Source organism: Columba livia, chromosome 2 (genome assembly GCF_036013475.1).
Source record: "Columba livia isolate bColLiv1 breed racing homer chromosome 2, bColLiv1.pat.W.v2, whole genome shotgun sequence".
Classification (NCBI taxonomy): domain Eukaryota; kingdom Metazoa; phylum Chordata; class Aves; order Columbiformes; family Columbidae; genus Columba; species Columba livia.
In genome coordinates this window covers 87,355,000-87,374,255 of record NC_088603.1, presented here as the reverse complement: position 1 = coordinate 87,374,255, position 19,256 = coordinate 87,355,000, and the positions used below count along the sequence as shown (strand labels likewise).

Genomic DNA, 19,256 nt, shown 5'->3' with positions numbered 1-19,256 from the left:
TCAGAATCAGTAATTACAGTATTTATAAACTTCCACACTGTAATTACACAGTCTGTTCAACAGGCATTTTAAAGCGATGTCTATACCACAGACAGGTGAGATAAAGGATATCTCAACATGCTTCAATTAACACAAACATCTGGTACTTCAGTCCCATGATATTAGGAAGTCTGGTGCACAGTCTGTGTAGAGGTCCACTCTTCTACAGCTAATGCTGCCATCAATCCACGCACTACCCAGGTTAATGTACCTCTGGTATGCTGCATATATGCACAACCACTGCAGAGCTTCTAGCAAGGTCTACACTGCACTGTGAAGGTAGCAGAGCAGCACTATCCAAATCCACCCACCCGTTCATCTATTAATCATTCAAAACAGACATAAACTGCATGAGAGATCTGAAGAGTTACAAAACCTCAGCTATGTCACAAGTAGGTCAGCAAAACAAACATGAGCCAGCACTAACATCACACCAGTCTGTGGCCCTAGAAGCCTACCACAGGCACATCTGTGAAGTCCCGCAGCCTTCCCCTCCCTTAAAAAATATAATCTTATACCACATGAACACATTAAATCTGGCCAAGGCTTTTCCAACAATAGTAACAGAAATGCTCATGGAAAGTGTTGACCTGACACCTGTGTGCACAGGTGCAGGCACATCACAAGGAGAGCCAGAGGCCACAAATGCATTTGCAAAGAGCAAGTTTTATTTTAGTTACCTCTCTACTGGGGGATATCCGAAGTAGCACCTGAGCTCCCAGGCAGAGGTGACACAGGCGGGGATGCAGGTGCTGGTCAGTTCAGCCCTACTGGAAGATTGCTGGGCCTGCTGAGCTCACCTGTATTTCAAGGCTTCAGGTAGGTGCAGCCTCCCACTCTTTCTCACAACAAAGCAGGAATCTCAGACGTAGTGATAAGGTGCCTAGAGTTTCTCACAGGCCTGTATTATCTAACATAGAGGTTCTACTCATCAAGCACACAAGGTCAGTAAAATAATTAGTGTGAAGTATGCGCTTTTTCTACAGACAGCTCAAAGTCATTTGAGCATATTTACATTTAACCAACCTCCTCATCATTCTTCTGCTATATTCCTGTACAACACCAAAAAATAAAAATAAAAAGTTCAAACCCAAAAGGTTCCCAAAATCTTTTCTGAATTCCACTACACCTGTACTAGAAAAGCTTCTTGAAGGTTGAATTCAGTATCTGCAAAATGAGACAAAGCAAGGAGTCTTCTGAAAGCTACTGTTTAGGAAACACAATTAAGCTACAGAAGGGACAGGTCCAAATCCATGCTGTGAATCAGATGACATGAGCTAGTCTTTTATACTCAAAGACAGTAGGCTGGCTGTTTGACTATTGACTTCATTTCACTTTCCAGCTCTCACTTGCCTCTTTGAGATGTTCCACTTTAAATGGACAATGAAAAATGTTTATAAGGGATGTGACAAACTACCTCTGAATGAGACAGAAAAGTAGTTAAGCTCTTTAAGTATTCTAATCCATTATCTATTTTCACTGGCCATCTCTATCCTGTTTTATCTCAGAATCATGGCTATTTCTGGGAACAAGATTGTTTGATACAGTGATGTCTTCCAATTAATTAATCTTAATTTCATTTTAATTTCCTTTTGCTTTGAGGTTGTGGCCCCAAAATAGGTTCTAATGTAGATGGATTTAATACTTCTAAAAATAGGGTTTGATACATGTTTGCTACATCCTACCTTGCAGAAGAAGAGCAGGTAAGCTTATCAGCAGCACTAAGTCCGTTATACGTGACAAAATCTACAGTGGTTTTCCTAGAGGAGGAGCAATCTGAGAATTACTTGATTCAAATGCTCTTTGTTTCAGTTTTCTCTTTTCTACTTTTGGTCCTAAAGGTATTTTTATTCAAGTATGCCATTTTTGTCTGCAACTGTCTGGTATCATTTGAGAGGCCAGTGACAGGTAACAGCGTGATTGTGCTGGGCTGTTTGGTCCCGGGTGGAAGGTACAACACAGTACCCTGACCGCAGATTTAGGAGTTGTAAATAACTTCGGACAGTCCCTGGGCTTTTCTCAGCTCTTGGCAGACTGTGTTTCAGCCAGGAACCTTGAATGACTATACACTCAGGATCTGCACAGCCATTTGCATTCTTTGTAGAAATGTGCATCTGGAGAGTCTCAACCACCTGTTCTGTAAGAATTTTGCCTGAAAATTATGCATATCAGCCTTGTAAACACCGCATTAGCCTTTCTCCTTCAGTCTGCTCATCATATGCTTACACTGACTCCAACCTGCTCCAGCACTCTATGAATCTTCTCTGCCATGGTGATCGGGTGGGTTTTGTCTCTCACATTTTTTCGTGTTGGCTGGCTCCCAGAGTTACTCTAGTTTTGTGACCATTTTGTGGCCATTTTTAAAGCCATGCTTTTCGTGATATGTATTCAGCCAGACCAGATGTTCTTCTTGAGAAACTACCAGTTTTAATGCTCTTTTCTCCTCAGGTTTTGTCTTCCAAAACTCAATTTTCTAAAGGTCTTTCATCTATTTGACTCTGATTTGCTACATAAACCAGATTCAACCTGTGCATTTTTTGGAAAAAGTTACCTCCAGCTTTCTGGTACTTTTCCTTCAGCTGGCTATTTAGACACAGCAGGGATTTTATGCATGGCTGGTTCTCTCAGCAAGGACTCCAAGATCCTTTTTGTTATGTTCTGCACTGTACAAATACCTGCTGTCCTGGAAATGTCTGGTAAATATTACTTCTTCACAGATAAAAACAAATAACACATTTTTATTTCCTTCTTGCAGCAAACAATGAACTTTCCCTTCTATGATCTCCCTGACTACATCTGCAAGGTTTATTTGCCTTAGCATGACTGTAATTTCAGGGTAAAAGATGCATTTTCTTTCCTGATACCCAAGGGTGATTCACAGAGACAGGTCTTCCATAGCACCGTGCTGTCCATGAGTTTTGTACATCACATCAACTGTAAAATGCATTTACAGGGCCTCAGTCTGATCAGATTCATTCACAGTAATTAATTCATTTTTTTTCCATCCTGTCTAATTATTCTTCTCTGCAGACTGTAAGTCCCAGTGAGAATGTACCTTCTAGAAACCAGCTTTTCGTCACGCTACCTGTTATTTGATCATGGATGTTAAGTTCTGGCAAATTTGGTCATGACAACATAAATATTTGTTCAACAGTTGCCTGGGTAGATTTATCATTCCTTATTCCCTTATGTTAATGTGCACCTACATTAAAACGTAATTGTATAATTAATAACTTCATCAGTTTTATATGTAATTTTATAGAAATATTATAGATTTTAATATAAATTTATATAAATATATATTTAATATACATTTTATAGAAATAATAATTACTTGACTTTTTTTTCCTCTCCCTTTAAAAATGAAAGTTGTTCTTCCTTTTGTGTGTTATAGCTACATGACAGCAGTTGGTTCTTATCTGCTTGATTTATTTTAAATGATGTTCTTGTTGCTCTTCCCATCCCTTACCAGATTCAACTACACATGTGCCTTAGATTTCCTCATCCCAACCTGGCCTCCTTGGACAGTGTCCATATATTCCTCCTGGGTCATCTGTCCCTGCTTCCACCACTTGCAAGCTTCATTTTCAAGCTTGAGTTTAGTTAGAAGCTCCTTGTGCATCCATGCAGGTGTCCTGATGCCTTTGCTTCACTTCCTGTTCATCAATATGGACCACATTATGTAAAAAAAGAGTCCGCTTATGGATGGTTTTGTCTACATACACATTAATGTGTGAAATTCACCATTCAGCTTTTATTTGTCCATCCATACACAGGGTTTGTTGAATACAACTCATTCAGCTTTATTTTTTCATGCTGAGTAGCACAATATTCTACAAGTAACAGTACTGACAGCCATGTGATAAAAGACTACAGAATCATGCCTAGAGCACTGTTCATAAATATATGATGAAATAGTTTTGATCTTCCATGAACTTACAGCATTACTGTTTCTTCAGACCTGTCCTGACGTATTATAAAAGTTTCATTAATAAATCCTAGCCTAATTAGAGCAAGAAAAAATGCCACTGCAAAACGTTTTGTGTGTGTGTTTGATAGTATAATACTTAATTCAGATTTGTTCTTCTCTCATTTTTTTCTTAATTGCCCAGGTATTCAGACAAAACAGTATGCAAAATTCTACTGGAGTAACAGAAATAACCATGCAGCTAGGAGTCAGAAAGGGTTTCCCCAAGGAAGCTTTAATCTCATCAATGGAGATTAAAACGTGCAAAACTCTCAACAGTCATGCAGATGAGCTTCTACAGTTCCACTTCCCTCAATGTCTCTCTTCTTACTAGATCTTGTTTTCATCTCATAGTACCAGGGTCAGGAAAAAAAGGAATACTTTGACCTTTCATCATTTCAGCTCCCCAAGATGAGTGTGAGGAGGCAGAACTGTCAAAATATCTAGGCAAAGACTGAGAGCTTATGGGCCTAACACTATAACTCTTATATAAGCAGGATTTCTACCAACAGATATCCTAAAAGCAATTGCATGTACAAATACTGGGCAACTACCGTACTTTCCACTCAGTGTGGGTTCAGAATGAATGCATTTTCTTATTCATATTTAAACGTGGTTAATAGAAACCAATGTGAATTGCACGTACCAGACACAATATTTAAGTCAAAATGTTCAATTTAAAAAGCTCTGAAAGTCATAAAAATATAACAGCATAAATTTGTATCTCTTCCAAAACAGTAGAAAAGAGTGATTCAACTTATTTTTTTTCCTCCAATTAAAAATATTTACTAATAAATAAACAAATCTCCCATGTGATTTTGAAATTCTGGAAAATTATACACACCTTAGGTTTCATTTAGAAACCAAAGCATTAAGGCACTGAATCACAAACCACATAAAAATGGTCTATGTCATAATGAAATTGTTATTTAACTAATAATGAACAACAATTTGTTTTGCTTCTCTCTCAGTTACTGATTATTCCTAGAATTTATTTCCATAACATTGCTTTATCCTGGTTATCCACATAAACATGCAATTCTGAGATTTTCTCAGGTCTTTCATTTGTCTTTTAATAAATCTAACTGAATCAGTCAATTTAAAACCTAAACAATAACACAAACAGTTTTGGGGCTGACTATTTCTACATATGGTAGCTATAGCCTGGGAAAAAGACTAATACGTTTTCATCAAGGAAGTAATTTTCAAAACTGAATAGATACACAACTGCAGCTGTAAATATTAACAGCTAATCAAACTCATTTTGTATTAATTCACTTTTTTCTTTGAGCCATATTGTTGTCATTACTTATATCAACCTAAATTACCATGCATATCTCAAGATATATGAACAAGCCCAAGTACAAACCCTACAATTTCTCATTTCCCATAACTTTGTAATGAACTGTTCTTTTTATGAAGGTATTTTGTTCATTTGTTTGGAACATCAGTATACCAACCACCATCACATCATATAATTATTCTATAGATTTGGAGAAGAATCTGGGTTGTTTTCTAGACATTGGAGCAAAACTGAAATCCAGAAGTACTGACCAGACAAGCTAGTATTAAAATCTAATAAAAACAGGGAAGGAAAAAAGCAATAGAAAAATAAGGATAGACAAAATTAAGATAAAAAGTGTCTCAAAAGATTAAAACAACTCTTCTCAGTTCAGAACAGGACTAGCCTCCTGTGCTATGACTAAGCAGTGTCTCTCTCAAACAGGTACAACAATCCACATCTTACACTGGGCTCTGTAGTGTTGACTGAGCAACTAACATGCTTGAAGTGTCAAAGATCCTCCCTTGTGCCCTGAACCACTTAGGAAAGCAGGACCCTCCCTTCTACAAACTCTTGCATAGGCTCCTCGACCACCAGTATTGTTGAAGGTTCCTCAGATCTTTCCTTATCCTTAGCCTAAAGCAACAAGTGTCAGTGTTTCTCACCCTCAGTATAGCTGCTTTGTTTCCTTGAATATTTCAGAATCCTGATTTTCTGTAATCACAGTAGTAAAAAAGTAGTCTCCTGACCTGGAAAAATTTTCCATCTCTTCCCTGCGGATGAATGGAGCAGAACTTCTCGCCTTATGGAAAGAGCCAGTTCTTCCACTAGTTCAACAGTTGAGCACATCCTCTAACAGCACTGTGTCAAAGGCTCCTTAGAGCTCAGTGTCGAGATGAATATCTTAATTTTTTCTGCCTAGTGGTGAGGGGACAGGAGGCTGCTCCACCATTTTCTCTTATTGTCATTTTCTATTATTTATTTATCTATTTTATGGGTCAACAAGCGATGGCAGGGGATGCTACAGACTACATAGTGCCCTTATGTTATGTACTGATGATTGGTAACGTACAGATGTAAGCTGAACTCACCCGCTATATGTACAATTACCCCAAAGCATCTATGCCCATTAGCCCAGCAGAACTGCTGAATAGATCTCTGCAATACCAGAGAAAGATCCTTTCTGTGAGTGAGAAGATGCCTCTTTGAGTTTGAATATGCATGGGATACAAACTATGGTTGAACTCAAATTAGTTGTTACAGGACAGAACACACATTGAAGCTCCATATCAGTGTCTGTAAGCAAAAATCAATAATCATGTTTGCAGATACTATACTACAGATATAATCTCTGTAAAAGTATATTGCATATTCCATCTCTTTTCTAAATTGCTCAGCGCTGCAGCATCTTAGGTGCCAAAGAGCTGAAACTCTCCATGAGCAGCTGCTTGTGGCACACTGTTCACCTGAACAAGACAATATATGAATGAAGACAATCTGCTTTCAGTATTTTCCACTTTCATCTTCTGCACAGTCTGCTAACATTCCTGCACTTTTTCAGTGTAGAGGTGATATAGAAAGAGGCTGATTCTCAAAGGAGTCCATGTCCCTCTACAGGTATTAACTTATTGTCACAGAATACTGCTTTAGTCCAGAATTAACTGAAGTATGTCATGGTTCTATACAGTTCAGATGTTTGAAAAGCAGCAGCCTGATTTCAAACAGCTGTTACTTGGTGATTCCTCTTGTGCAGCTTGTCCGTGCACTCATGTTTGTGAAAATGTAAACATGAGTGCCACTTTCTTAGGAAAAGACATTTATGCAACTACTACTTCTAGTGCATATAATGCAGTCTTGGTTGACCATCATACATACCAGGAAAAATTATCATAAATGGTTAAATTATATCACTATAAAATCCACATCAGCTTTTTCATGGATATCTGCTGTAAAATGTATGCACATAGCTTTTGATATCACATCTATTTCTCAGGAGAACAAATGCACTCATATTATATATTCAGGCGATCTAGGCTTCTCCTTTATCTTAGAAACAAAACACAAATGTTTAATATCTAAAGAAAAGAGGAGCTTTACTCCTATAGAAATGAAAAATTTTAGTACCTATTTTTCTTCTTTACTGTGAAACCAGAACAGAAAATTACTGTAAACACACAAAAAATGCAGCCTAACAAGCAGAGGTAAGAAAGAAAAAACAAATAAAAAAGCTAAGCTTCTCTAGCTAAATGGATGTGTTCAGACTCATTTGTCTAGAAATGCACTTGCACTTCTATTTCAGTACTGGCACAAAACAATGATAGATACAGCAAATAAATGAAAAATGACAACGTTTCTTCCTGGCTTTCTTTTTGTTCTCTTTTTGTCCATCTCCCAAAATACTAACACATTCTGATAAGCCAAAGCAGCATCAAAGCCTTGCCAATTTGCCAATATTCTTTTGCTTCACTTAGACTCCTTGTAAAATTACGTGACAAATTTCAGCTGTACTGAAGGGTAGACAATTACAAAATCTGGAGATTTAAACCTTCCAATTATGTAGAAGCCAAGTGTAAATGAATAAATAACAAGCAGAAACAAGAAGAAGAGGAGTCATACATCCAATTGGCCGCCTCATATGCCCTCTGCATAGTTTTGTAATGAGAGTCTGTATATGAACTCAGAACATGACACACAAAAAACCCTCAAACAAATAGATAATATATGGAACTACACATATGCACGTGAAAAATCTTATGCATGAGAAGAATATTCAGAATGAAGATGGAATCAGTACTTGGCCAAATATGACCAAAAGTGGTTTCTGGATAGTATAGGAAGAGGTATTGTACAGAAGTGGCATTGTGATAGGCAGATTTTCTGTGCTTTGTCTTTTTTTTTTCTTCTTTTTTTAAACTCGGCTCTCAGCAACACCTTATATAAAAGGTCCTTTTGTTCATTTGCACCTGCTCTATCACCTTTTGGTCACACTGCAACTTGCTCATCTCAGTCCTCTATGGAAAAGTTTTATGAGCAATAGTTGCTCACTCTGCTCCCAAGTTTTCAAGGAACTTGGAACAAAATCAAAAGTAATACTATATTATCTGCTCTATTTATCCATTTTTCATTCACACATCCCAGATACAAACATGAAAGGCCCAAGAAGAAACAAAGTTTTGGGGGCTTATTCTCCATTTGCATAAAGATGGGGAAAACACATCTGTAACAGGGAGGAATACTCTCTATTCCCTTCACCCTTAAGTAGATACCAGGTACAGGAGAACCCAACAGAAGGGTTTTTTCATTTGTTTTGTTTACTTTTTTCCCCTCACTTAGGGACCCAAATAGAATGTTAAATCTCAGCCTGTTTTGCATTTCAATATTGCCAATCAACAACTGTCACAAATTAAGGACATCCTTAGGTTAGTTCCCTTATGCCTTCAAGTACGAAATAGGAAAACCAGAAGAAATAAGAGAAATTTCTTGCATCTCCTTTTCTGCTCAGGTAGCTTTACCCTGAAATAAAATCATGATTCATTATGTTTCTTTCAAGCATTTCTCAAATTAGACATCTATTACACAACTAGTAACTGCAAGTAACATACAACACAAAAAACAATAGACTGAAATACAGTGAATGAAAGTTGTAGAAAAAGCATTAAAGTGCCCCCTTATAAGGGGTTCTATTTATTTGGCAGCTCAACAACTAAAGGAGATTAAAAGATTAAAGCTTACCTTCCTTACCTTTATCTCAACTTCTTGTTGATCATAACTGAAAGTTTTTAATATCAGCACAAATTAATGATTTGATTCTACATGATGGCTTCTAATAAGCTTTCATCTTGCTCATAGAAAAATGGAACCCAAGGGCACTGTCCCAGAAATGAACTGTAAAGAGAGCCTGAGTGATATGCATCTCTATTGGAACACCTTTCTCCCTAGATTGGGTCAAATACCACCTTGGCCAAAAAGACAAATTAAAGTTAGGAAAGCCTTTCACAAAAGACATAATATGATCTCAGTTTACAATAATAACAAGCACTTGTTATTTTCAAAATGGGCTTACAATGCTGGTAAATATTAGATTTGTTTAAAAATGTTGTTAAAATTATATTCTGTATTACCATTAAGGTAAACATTCATGAAAATGTTTCAGATAATACATGTGAGTTTATTTGCAAAAAACTTTAATCATGAAGTCAGGTTCCCTCTTTGTTTAACCTAAACACAAAGTATATATTCAAAGTATATTTCAATTTACTTAATTCATTTTTAGCCTACCATCTAGTCATTAATGACTCATGTAAAAGTGAACCATCATATGCAAAGATATTTCAGACACTCTTGACACATGTAAAAAACAGTGAGAATTCCCTTTGGTAAAAATCATTTTCCAAAGCAGCTCAATTTCCTAACAATTCATAGATCAAATTTTGCATTTAATTGTTTGACTGCCTTGTTAGTGGGTATGTATAGATATATATATATCCACAGACATACACAGACATATATATAAACACGTATAAACCCAAAACTTCAATATTCCAGAATTTAAAGCTGAACAACACACATGAAAAAGAACCTCCAACCTTCTTAGCCTGCATAAAGAATTTAATTTGAGTACTGTGGTAAACTAGGGGCTAAAATTACCTTTAAAATGGACTTTGAGGTATGTGTATGTCTAACTGAAAGATGTGCACATTCAGCATGAGAATAAAATCTTAGGAGAATTATGTAACAACAGGAGCAGGTGGAATAGGCATCGGAAACCTAGAATAGGCTTCACAGAGGGAAGATTCGGATGAGAAAGACAAACTCAAGCCTGTGCCCTGTAAATGCCATAAGAACCTGAGTTTGTAAAGAAGCTCATCTTATGGATGAAGATGCATCCGTTCCATCAGTTTTGTGAAAAGCTTATACATACTGGTTTGTTAAAATATTTATGGCAACTGTGGCATAAAGACTTTCTTATAAGTCAGCATGAATTAGCCTTTCACTCTTTACAAATACATCACAAAAACTTGTAATGTAGGTAGACACATATGTTTGAATTTAGAAGCTCTCTTTTCAAAGAATTTGGAAAAAAGAAAAGGTGAAAAGTAGACACTTGCTAGAGCCATCCTCTACATGATGTCAAAGCCCTACTATTAATCCTGACATTGGCTAGATATCAACTTTTTAAAAAACATTTTTGAAAACAGATCTATTAACTTAAACACTACTACTTAATTTTCTGCTTTTATATCTTAAAGAATATAAGGGAGTTTTCAGGAAATCCAGCTTTCATCTTGGCCAATGCTTTTAAGGGTTATCCTATTACTTGAAGTGCATAATAACAAAGCAAAACTCACAAAACAAAACCGTGCAGAGTCAGGCCTTCTAAGTCTGTGAGTCTACTAGTGCTGTAGCAAGAATTCGAAAATATTTGTCCTTCTACAACCACAGCCCATTGAGTGCTTTCTTCCTAATCCGTAATTGTTATGCACACATTGTTCCAACAGCTTTGAACAATTCAACTCTTAGGCTTCTCCGGTAAGAGCTTAAAAGGCTTCGCTCATTTTGTTCTTCTTTATTCTGCTACACAAAGGAAACTGCTGAGACACATCAAATACTGGTTTGCGACAGACAGTATCATATGAAACCTGCTTAGTCAAACAACAGGCTTTTCTTATAAAGTACAGAGCACAGAACCATGACATGTGGGATGGCAATTTTGATGTTCCCACAATGGGCAAAGATGTCTCACTGCATAGTCCTGGCTCACATTTAGATACACATCCTGTCTGATGCAATAGTAGCACTCTACCCCTCACTTCTGCAAGGGATTAACGTTCACTAAAGTGATGGAAAGAGTATGCTTTTAATACATGTATCTCTGTTTTGCATGTCTTTTGTGAGAACTTGCATTTCAAATGGCTGGCTGGTTTTGTTTGGCTAGTTGGATTTGTGGTTTTGGGGTTTTTTGTGTTGTTTTGTTGTTGTCGCTGTTTCTTTTTTGTTGTTTATTGGGTTTTCTGTTGTTATTTGGTGGGATTTTTTAATTTATTTTTGTTTGTTTGTTTGGTCGGTTTTGTTGTTGTTTTTGCTTTTTAATGAAGGTTATTCTGTGTTTCAAAACTATTTTCCAAGTATATACTTGTAGAAAACAGTGCATATACATATTTTGGACCAAAGTAATTTTTTGCAGAATTTTGCAACCAAGGACTCATTATTTTACTTCATTCCTTTTTAGAGAAATTTAATATTACAAAACAATACCTCATAATATAGCACTGTCTGATAATATTCCAAAAGAATATGCATTTATAAAATGTCTATCTGAATACTGAAATGTGTAAACAAAAGATTTGCACATATGTTTTTGCTATATATAAATGATTCTGTTTCAGTATGTTACATGTAACATGAAGCTTTTTATCTTCATAACAGCAGTCTGTCGGCAAATGAACAACACACTCCAACAGACACGTAAGCATGATAGACAAGGAAACTTGTTTATATAAAAATAACTGGAGTGCATCACTGGTCAAGATTAAGTTTTAGGCATTCCCTTTATTTTCCATATCAAAAAGCACTATAAGAAAGATTAATCTAATGAATCAAACTAAAAACCAAAACAAAACAAAAATCAATGCAAAGAAAATAAACAGTTACAAAAGTCTAATTGAAAACTGTAGAAAGGAGGATGCAAATTTTAACAATCATCCTTGCTTCCATGCTGGAAGTATTTGATGTGCATGGGAAAAGGTCAGTAATTTTCTTCCTCCTTCAGACACAAAATAGCCAAGATCGAGCTTGAGCCATTTTCTAAAATAATTAAACAACAGGTATATAGGTTGTCTTGTTTTCAGTCCTTTCATATTGTTATGGTGTTACACTGAAAGCTTTTACAGGCACAACTTTACCATATGCGTTTTCTTCCAGATGTAAAAACATAGTTTATTAGCTTGTGAAACATCTGCGTGTTTTTACAAAGCCTGGTTCATGCAAAAAAATCAAGTGAGCAACATAAGTAGAAGAATTAAACTGGGTTTTTACATTATTATTATAACAATTATATGAAGAAAAAAACATTGAAAGTTCTACTGTCCATACATAAAGAGTTAAAGAGTTCAGTCCTTTGGCAAACAAATGCTAACTAGCAATATTAATGAGTTAAACCACAGTATGCTTTATTTCTCCTGTGAAATTGCATCATTCTGTTTTGCAAGGATTTCACATAACTTTCACTTACTTCTCGTTTTTATTTCTACCTCCCTCAACCATAATAGAGTTTCAGGTTTGAAAGATCTGGAGCTTTGAAATACTCTAATTTTTAATTGCTAAATTGGTAATCTCTATGTCCTCTAATCCAATTCAAAATTCTTCTTTCACCACTTGCGAAATAGAAACTTCACATGCCCTAAAGTTTCAGAAATCAAAGCTTACTTCGATTATACCTGAGATAATCCTATACAACAAGTTGGGATGACTGGTATTGCAGCTAGGATTCTGTTGGCCCCACAAAACTTATCTGAAAGGTCTGTAAATCTCAGTGAATCACTTGGTAAATACTCTTTTGGCTCCACGTGGGTTTGAGGTTTGTAGCTGGTAAGTAATGTCTTAACATTTCCAACAAAGGCTGAGAAACATTGGGCACCTTTATGGCTTAAGACTTGTAAGAAGAGGACCGACAAGTAACTATCAGTAAGGGCAGCAGCACTGACCCCTGATCCTGCCCTGGGGCACCTGGAGAGGCTGAAGGACCTCTTGAGAATTCTCACAAACCTACTTTCATGACCACCAGTGACTAACTTCATTCTTGCCTATCAGATTACAAGACAACCTGAGTGTGTTGTGTAATGAGTTTGGAAGTCCTAAACATTACACCTTACATCCTGGCTTACTTGCATTAAAACAAAGGCTTCAACCACCTCACAACTGATTTGGAGCCAACATAACTGGCACATCCAAGGAAGTACATCTTTAGGATAAAGGTTGTCCTGGGGCACTTCAACAGAACCAGGAGGGAAGCAGAGGGAAAGAAGAGGAAAAGGAGATCTGTGAAGGACAAACATGAAAGAGACATAATGGTAGGTTTGAAATTAAGGGAAAAAAACTGAATACTTGGAGTAGGGGTAGTAAAGATATGATGGTGAAATAAAAAATATTACATACTTTGGGGTTGATTTAGAAATACAATCTCCCTAAAAGGTCGTGGAAAAAGGTTTGAAGATGCAGAGGCAAACAAGTTGTGCTACAACACTGAAGCTGGAATAAGAAACTTTACCAAAGTCAACTTGAGAAGACGGTTTAAAGGGTTCTGCACATTCATAAGACCAAAACCTAGTATAACATCAACAGTATGTTTTATTTCCTCATTTTTTATTTTTTGCTGATTAGGGTCAGAAGGTGTTTGCTTATATCAACCAGCACAGTTATTAAACTCTGTAATCTACAGATTTCTGCCTCGTTAGTGAATTCAGCCTACTAATGCTTATCCTAACAGAGGAAAGCTGTGAACTTCAATCTATGAATTAGTAGCATATACCATGTCAGAGACCTCTGAATGTAGGCTCTCAATAAGAGTCTTCAGGAATTAACTCAAATTATTTGCCAGGATATTGACTAGGTCACATAAGGTGAAAGTAGACAGTCTGAATTCCGGATAGTAAAAGTGTTTGGTGAGTCATAGCCTTCAGTGCTAGCAACAAAACTGAATATTTTTCAGTACTGCAATTTTGTTTAATTATAAGCCAGCTCCAGGTATTGTTTCAAGTAGTCTGGGAAGGCAAAGGAAGTCTGCAAGCCTAATTAAAGCACACACAAAGTGTACTACAAATCATAAGCACAGCCTTACCTGAACGCATTTGGCTTTTCTATATTCTACTGTATAGTATTACTTGGTGTAATACTAGGTACAGTACTGAATCTACAGCTAGTTAATTTTAAACCGCATAAATGAAAAATTATTAAAGCCCATATATTTCTATTTCACTGTGATTCTCTGTTTCTACACCTTAGTAAGTTGACAGACTCAGTTAAATTAACTAAAACAACGCTTAGAGCCAAGAACACGAGAATGATGAAGGTTAGAAATTATGTCAAGGTTAAAAATACTGAAAGAGAAAACCAACAAAACATAAGCAAGGAACATCACTGAGAAGACTAAGGGAAGATGAGGATTGCTGGTATATGGAAGTCAGATGAAATTTAGGGCAAAATAAATTGATCGGGGATTCTCACTCACCTTTCCATGAAGCCTAACTGCAGCAGAAAGGCTTTGTTTCAACTTTCATGCTCTAATAAGATTTAAACAATAGCTGCCTTATATACAAAACTGAGATCCTGATACCTCTGTTCACACTATATTTCTTCCTTGAAAATTTTCTGTTTCATTTGCCTATTTTCACTTCAGCAAGTATTATTTTTAAATTTTTTCATTATTTTTTAAAAATTATCTTTTCTCATTATTATAATAACAATACATTCTGAAAACAGAAGCTGCACAATAATTAGCTGGAACATTTTTATAAGGGAACATGATCCTCCTTCCCAGTCTGCATTTTTTATAGATCCACTCCAGCAAAATCACAGCAGAGAGAAAGGTAACATGAGGTCTGTATCGCCTGGGAAAAAAGCTAATATGGAATTAAAATGGATAATATGACTTATATAATATGGGGCCACAAAGAGGACAAAAACAGACGCATACTTATCTGTAGTTATGAAGCTTATGAACATCTTGATTATCTGCTTTAAAACATCTGCTTACCTACATCATGCAGAGGAACTAAGAAAACAAACATTAAACATACCTGTATTAGAGAGAGATCCTCAAGCTGCAACCTGAAGAGGTAGTTTCTGGGGTTAAAAAAATAGTAAATAAAAATTGTTATTAATGTCTAAGTAAAACATTTTACTAGTGTTTAAATAAAAACATTTTACTAGTGTTTAAATAAAAAACATAATTAGTGGATATAAATGACAGGAAAAAAAATAAACTAAAAAGTGACTGGTACTAAGGACTCTCAGTTCTTTCAAGGACTGTTGTAACATACAGCCCTTTGGGCTACGGACTACGGCAATTTCTAAAACAGATTTTCAGCTTGAAGGGCCGGTTGCATATGAAAAAAGTAGATATTTATACTCCATACATGTACATCTGAGTCATTGCTTCAGTCTTCTTTTAGAATTAATGGGAAGAAATAGTGCTTGGGCAGAACCTTTGACTGGTGTTAGATGTCTACATGAGAGTAAAAGGATAGGCAGATCAAAGCTGTCCGTTTGTCACCACAGTGACTGGAACCTTACACAATTAACTCAGCCACAGATGTACAAAGTTTGAAGCAAAGGATCCCAGTATGATGGACTGTCTGTAGAAGCCACAACTGTGAATGAAGTCGTGTGATACCTGAGGATTTTTTTTCACTCATAGCAGGAGCTACAGACAAATCATGCATATAGTTCAAAAGTGTATGCTTTTATTGCAAAAGGATTTCTCACTCCATTTTTTCTCTACAGCAATATCACGGCATCTACAGAACTTGAAAGGAGTTCAGGCAAACCATGAGCAGGATGTGATGCAAAGGCACTGCTGGAAACCTGGGGAAACGATGGGTCAGGATACTCAGAAAGGTGAACGTGCCCCATTCACCAAAAATGCTTCCTTCAGCATGTGCTGGTGCCATATATGTGGGGTATCACAACTCCTCCCAGCTTACTGTGTCTGTCTAGTTCAAGCAGCTGCCCTGTTATACCTGTTCTGACAAGCCAACCCTCATAAACATGAGCAAATATAACACAACATCTTTGAACTGATTTCAGCACATCCTTCTCTAGTGGAGATTCTCTTTCACACTACGTTTGCAATAAGAGTCTTCCATGTTCCATGTCCACACTGCTCCTGCCCGTTTGTTTGCTTTCACACCTGTTCATTATGTCTTGACTACATTTCACATATATAATATGCTTCAGTCCTCTTCTGTCTAATTTTTACCTTATTTAAAACAATTCTGGGTTTCCAATGCCACTACAGAGTGACAGTGCTTTATAGATAAAAATAAAAAGCAGTCATGTTTTGAAATATGAATATAAACTATTCAGGTTTAATTTATTAATAAGTAATCTGTGACATCAATTTCTAAGATTTAAACCAATTCACTTAAAGTAAAAACAAACAAACAAACAAACAAACAGATAAAAGAAAGAGATGAGTAAATTTCAGCTTTAAATTTAAGTATTTGCAATATTCACAAATTATCTGCAATATTACATCCATGCAACTCGTAGAAGTGCAATCCAAATTAAAATTAGGCCATGGTTTTTGAGATAACAATTATAATTCTTTCCAAAGAGGCACGCGGTATTGTTAATGGGCACATGTGGTCAGCACCTGTAGTTTACGCCTCTATTAATTTTTTAAAATGAGCCAGTAGGAGGTGAGTGAACAAAAACAAACCGTGTCTAAAAAACTAAAAATATTTTTTTCAAAGCATATATCTCAGAAACACAACCACTACCATGGCAGACTTTATTTATTGACTGTGTTGCAGCTTTGTGTATTTATTTATTGACTCCAGTACATATATGGTCTATTTAAATTGTGGATGTACAGGAATCAGATCACTAGTCTTTTCTAGGAATATTGCTAAAGGGAGTTACTCAAAATGCAAGAGGCAGGCCTTAAGGGCAAGAATTAACGAGAAAGTAAAATAAAGACAGAGTATTTGCTATTGGTACAGACAAATCGCCACAAAGTAATAGCTAAAATACTTGGGTTTGAGTCATTAAGAGATCTGAAGTGGGCAAACAAATAAAACGGTACATTGCAGGACAATGTTTATGCAAACTTTGCCCCGTAAGCTAAGTGCAAGTTGACATGAAAGACACTCACTAGAGCATCAGAAAGTGATGCAGATAGTCTTTCTAACCCACCTACATTCTCTCTGTAAGGACAAAAAATACCTTGCTGAGAAATATTCAGCAGGGAACATAAATACTTAGTCTGTGCCTCATCTCATTGCATTTAGCTTCCATCAACCAACATTGATCGTGCTTCTTTCACTCCAGATATCAAAGTTAAAGAAACCTACAACTGCTGTTGCAAATCTATTTTTCCACTTACAGAGACAGAACAACTTTTTTCTTCCAGAAAAATTGAACTGCATCCTCAGCAGGTATAAACTGTTTTCTCAAATCAGTGATATCAGACTCACAGGAGTGGCACATAAATGTTCCATCTCACTCTATAAATAAATGCAGTCTCTGTTGCAGAATATATGAGCAGACAATCTGGTCTCATACTTTGTTTTCAGGTCAGTACATAGCAGAGTATCATGTCAATCTCTATGCATACTTCATCTTGAGATGTCTACTGAAGATATATCACTGATGTCACATTTTAAGATAGATTATAAAATTATTAATGCCTTTTTATGGTCTCCCATCCTGACATCATTTCAGTCTATTAAAAAGTGAGCTATTGTCCCACACTGTAAAAATTCTAATTTAATACATACATACACACAGTGTCATCCTGAAGAAAAAGAGAGGCTAAAAGTTCTGTGGGGATTTTTTTGTTTTCCTAGAAAATGAGATTTGGACCCTACACAGTAGAGTACAACACTTCTACTCATTAATATATCCAGTGTGGAATTAGAAATATTGACCCTTTCAGTATTAGGTAGACTAAAATGTCTATTTTCATGTGAATGACCCAAGAGCCAGAGCTAATTACTGTACACTTTTCAACTTCCTGTGGATGCCAATAACCAATTAAAATATTATTTTCAGCTTCATAAAGCAACATAAAGAAAATGGAATAAGAAGAAAAACAATGTGCAAGACATAGTAAAAGCATTACACCTTGGCAAGACGGAGGTAAACTGGGCAAACTGACAGGACGGAGTGACTGTGACTACATAAATAATCCTAGGATCAGTGGCAAACTAGCACTCAGAGCAATCAGAACTATTCCTACCTAAATGTGCCCATTTCATTAAATTTTTCAGGACTACATTTAGCTCTACAAATATAATAGTTTAACATTCTAAGACACACATGTGAGAACTCATTCAGAAAGGACATATGAGAATTTCTTTTAAAAGCAATGAAATACCACACTGGAAATATGATATTATTAAATCTGGCAGTCCAAAGTAAAAATCAATGACAATTTTCATGGCATGTGCAGAGCCATTATGCTGCTCACAAGATAGGTGACAACATTTTTTTCAATATGTTATTTAGATTATGCCCTGAACTGCTATTTTCAATCTCTGCTTAGCTTTATTCTAGTGCATTTATGCTTTAAAGACCACAAATCATGTGAAATAAGAATGACAAAGTACATTTCTGAAGCATAGATACAGACCTCCTAGCACGCAGGCCTGTCTCTTGTCCAAGAATCATAGGAACACAAAATGGTTTGGGTTGGAAGGGACCTTAAAGATAATCTAGTTCTAGCCCTCTGCCATGGGCAGGGATACCTTCCACTAGACCAGGTTGCTCAAAGCCCCATCCAGCTTGGCCTTGAACACTGCCAGGGATGGGGCATCTACAGCTTCTCTGGGCAACCTGCTCCAGTGCCTCACCACCCTCATGGTGAGGAACTTCTTCCTGTATCTAATCTAAATATACCCTCTTTCAGTTTAAAGACATTACCCCTTGTCCTATCACTACATGCTCTTGTAAAAAGTCCCCCTCCAGCTTTCTTGTAGGTCCCCTTCTAAGTACTGGGAGGCTGCTCTAAAGTGTCCCTGGAGCTTTCTCTTCTCCAAGCCAAACAAGCCCAACTCTTTGAGCTTATCTTCACTGGAGAGATGCTCCAGCCCTCTGATCATCTTCCTGGTCCTCCTCTGGACTCGCTCCAACAGCTCCATGTCCTCAGCGGTAATAAAAGCAAGACAAGTACAGCTTTACATACTGGAATTAAACTGATCTGACCCTGCTGGCAATTGGTAAATTTGTTTCCATTTGGTGCCTAATGAA

At 36.5% G+C, this 19,256-nt stretch overlaps 1 protein-coding gene across 22 annotated transcripts in view; it reads right to left on the bottom strand.

Moving 5' to 3' along the window:
- The window catches only part of SEMA5A (semaphorin 5A), a 348,961-nt gene that overhangs the window by 174,543 nt on the left and 155,162 nt on the right, over positions 1–19,256 (bottom strand). For all 22 annotated transcript variants that reach the window (XM_065052681.1, XM_065052686.1, XM_065052695.1 and 19 more), the window contains one exon: positions 15,083–15,128. In XM_065052681.1, the coding sequence (XP_064908753.1) occupies positions 15,083–15,128 (46 nt within the window). The remainder of the gene's footprint in view (positions 1–15,082; positions 15,129–19,256) is intronic.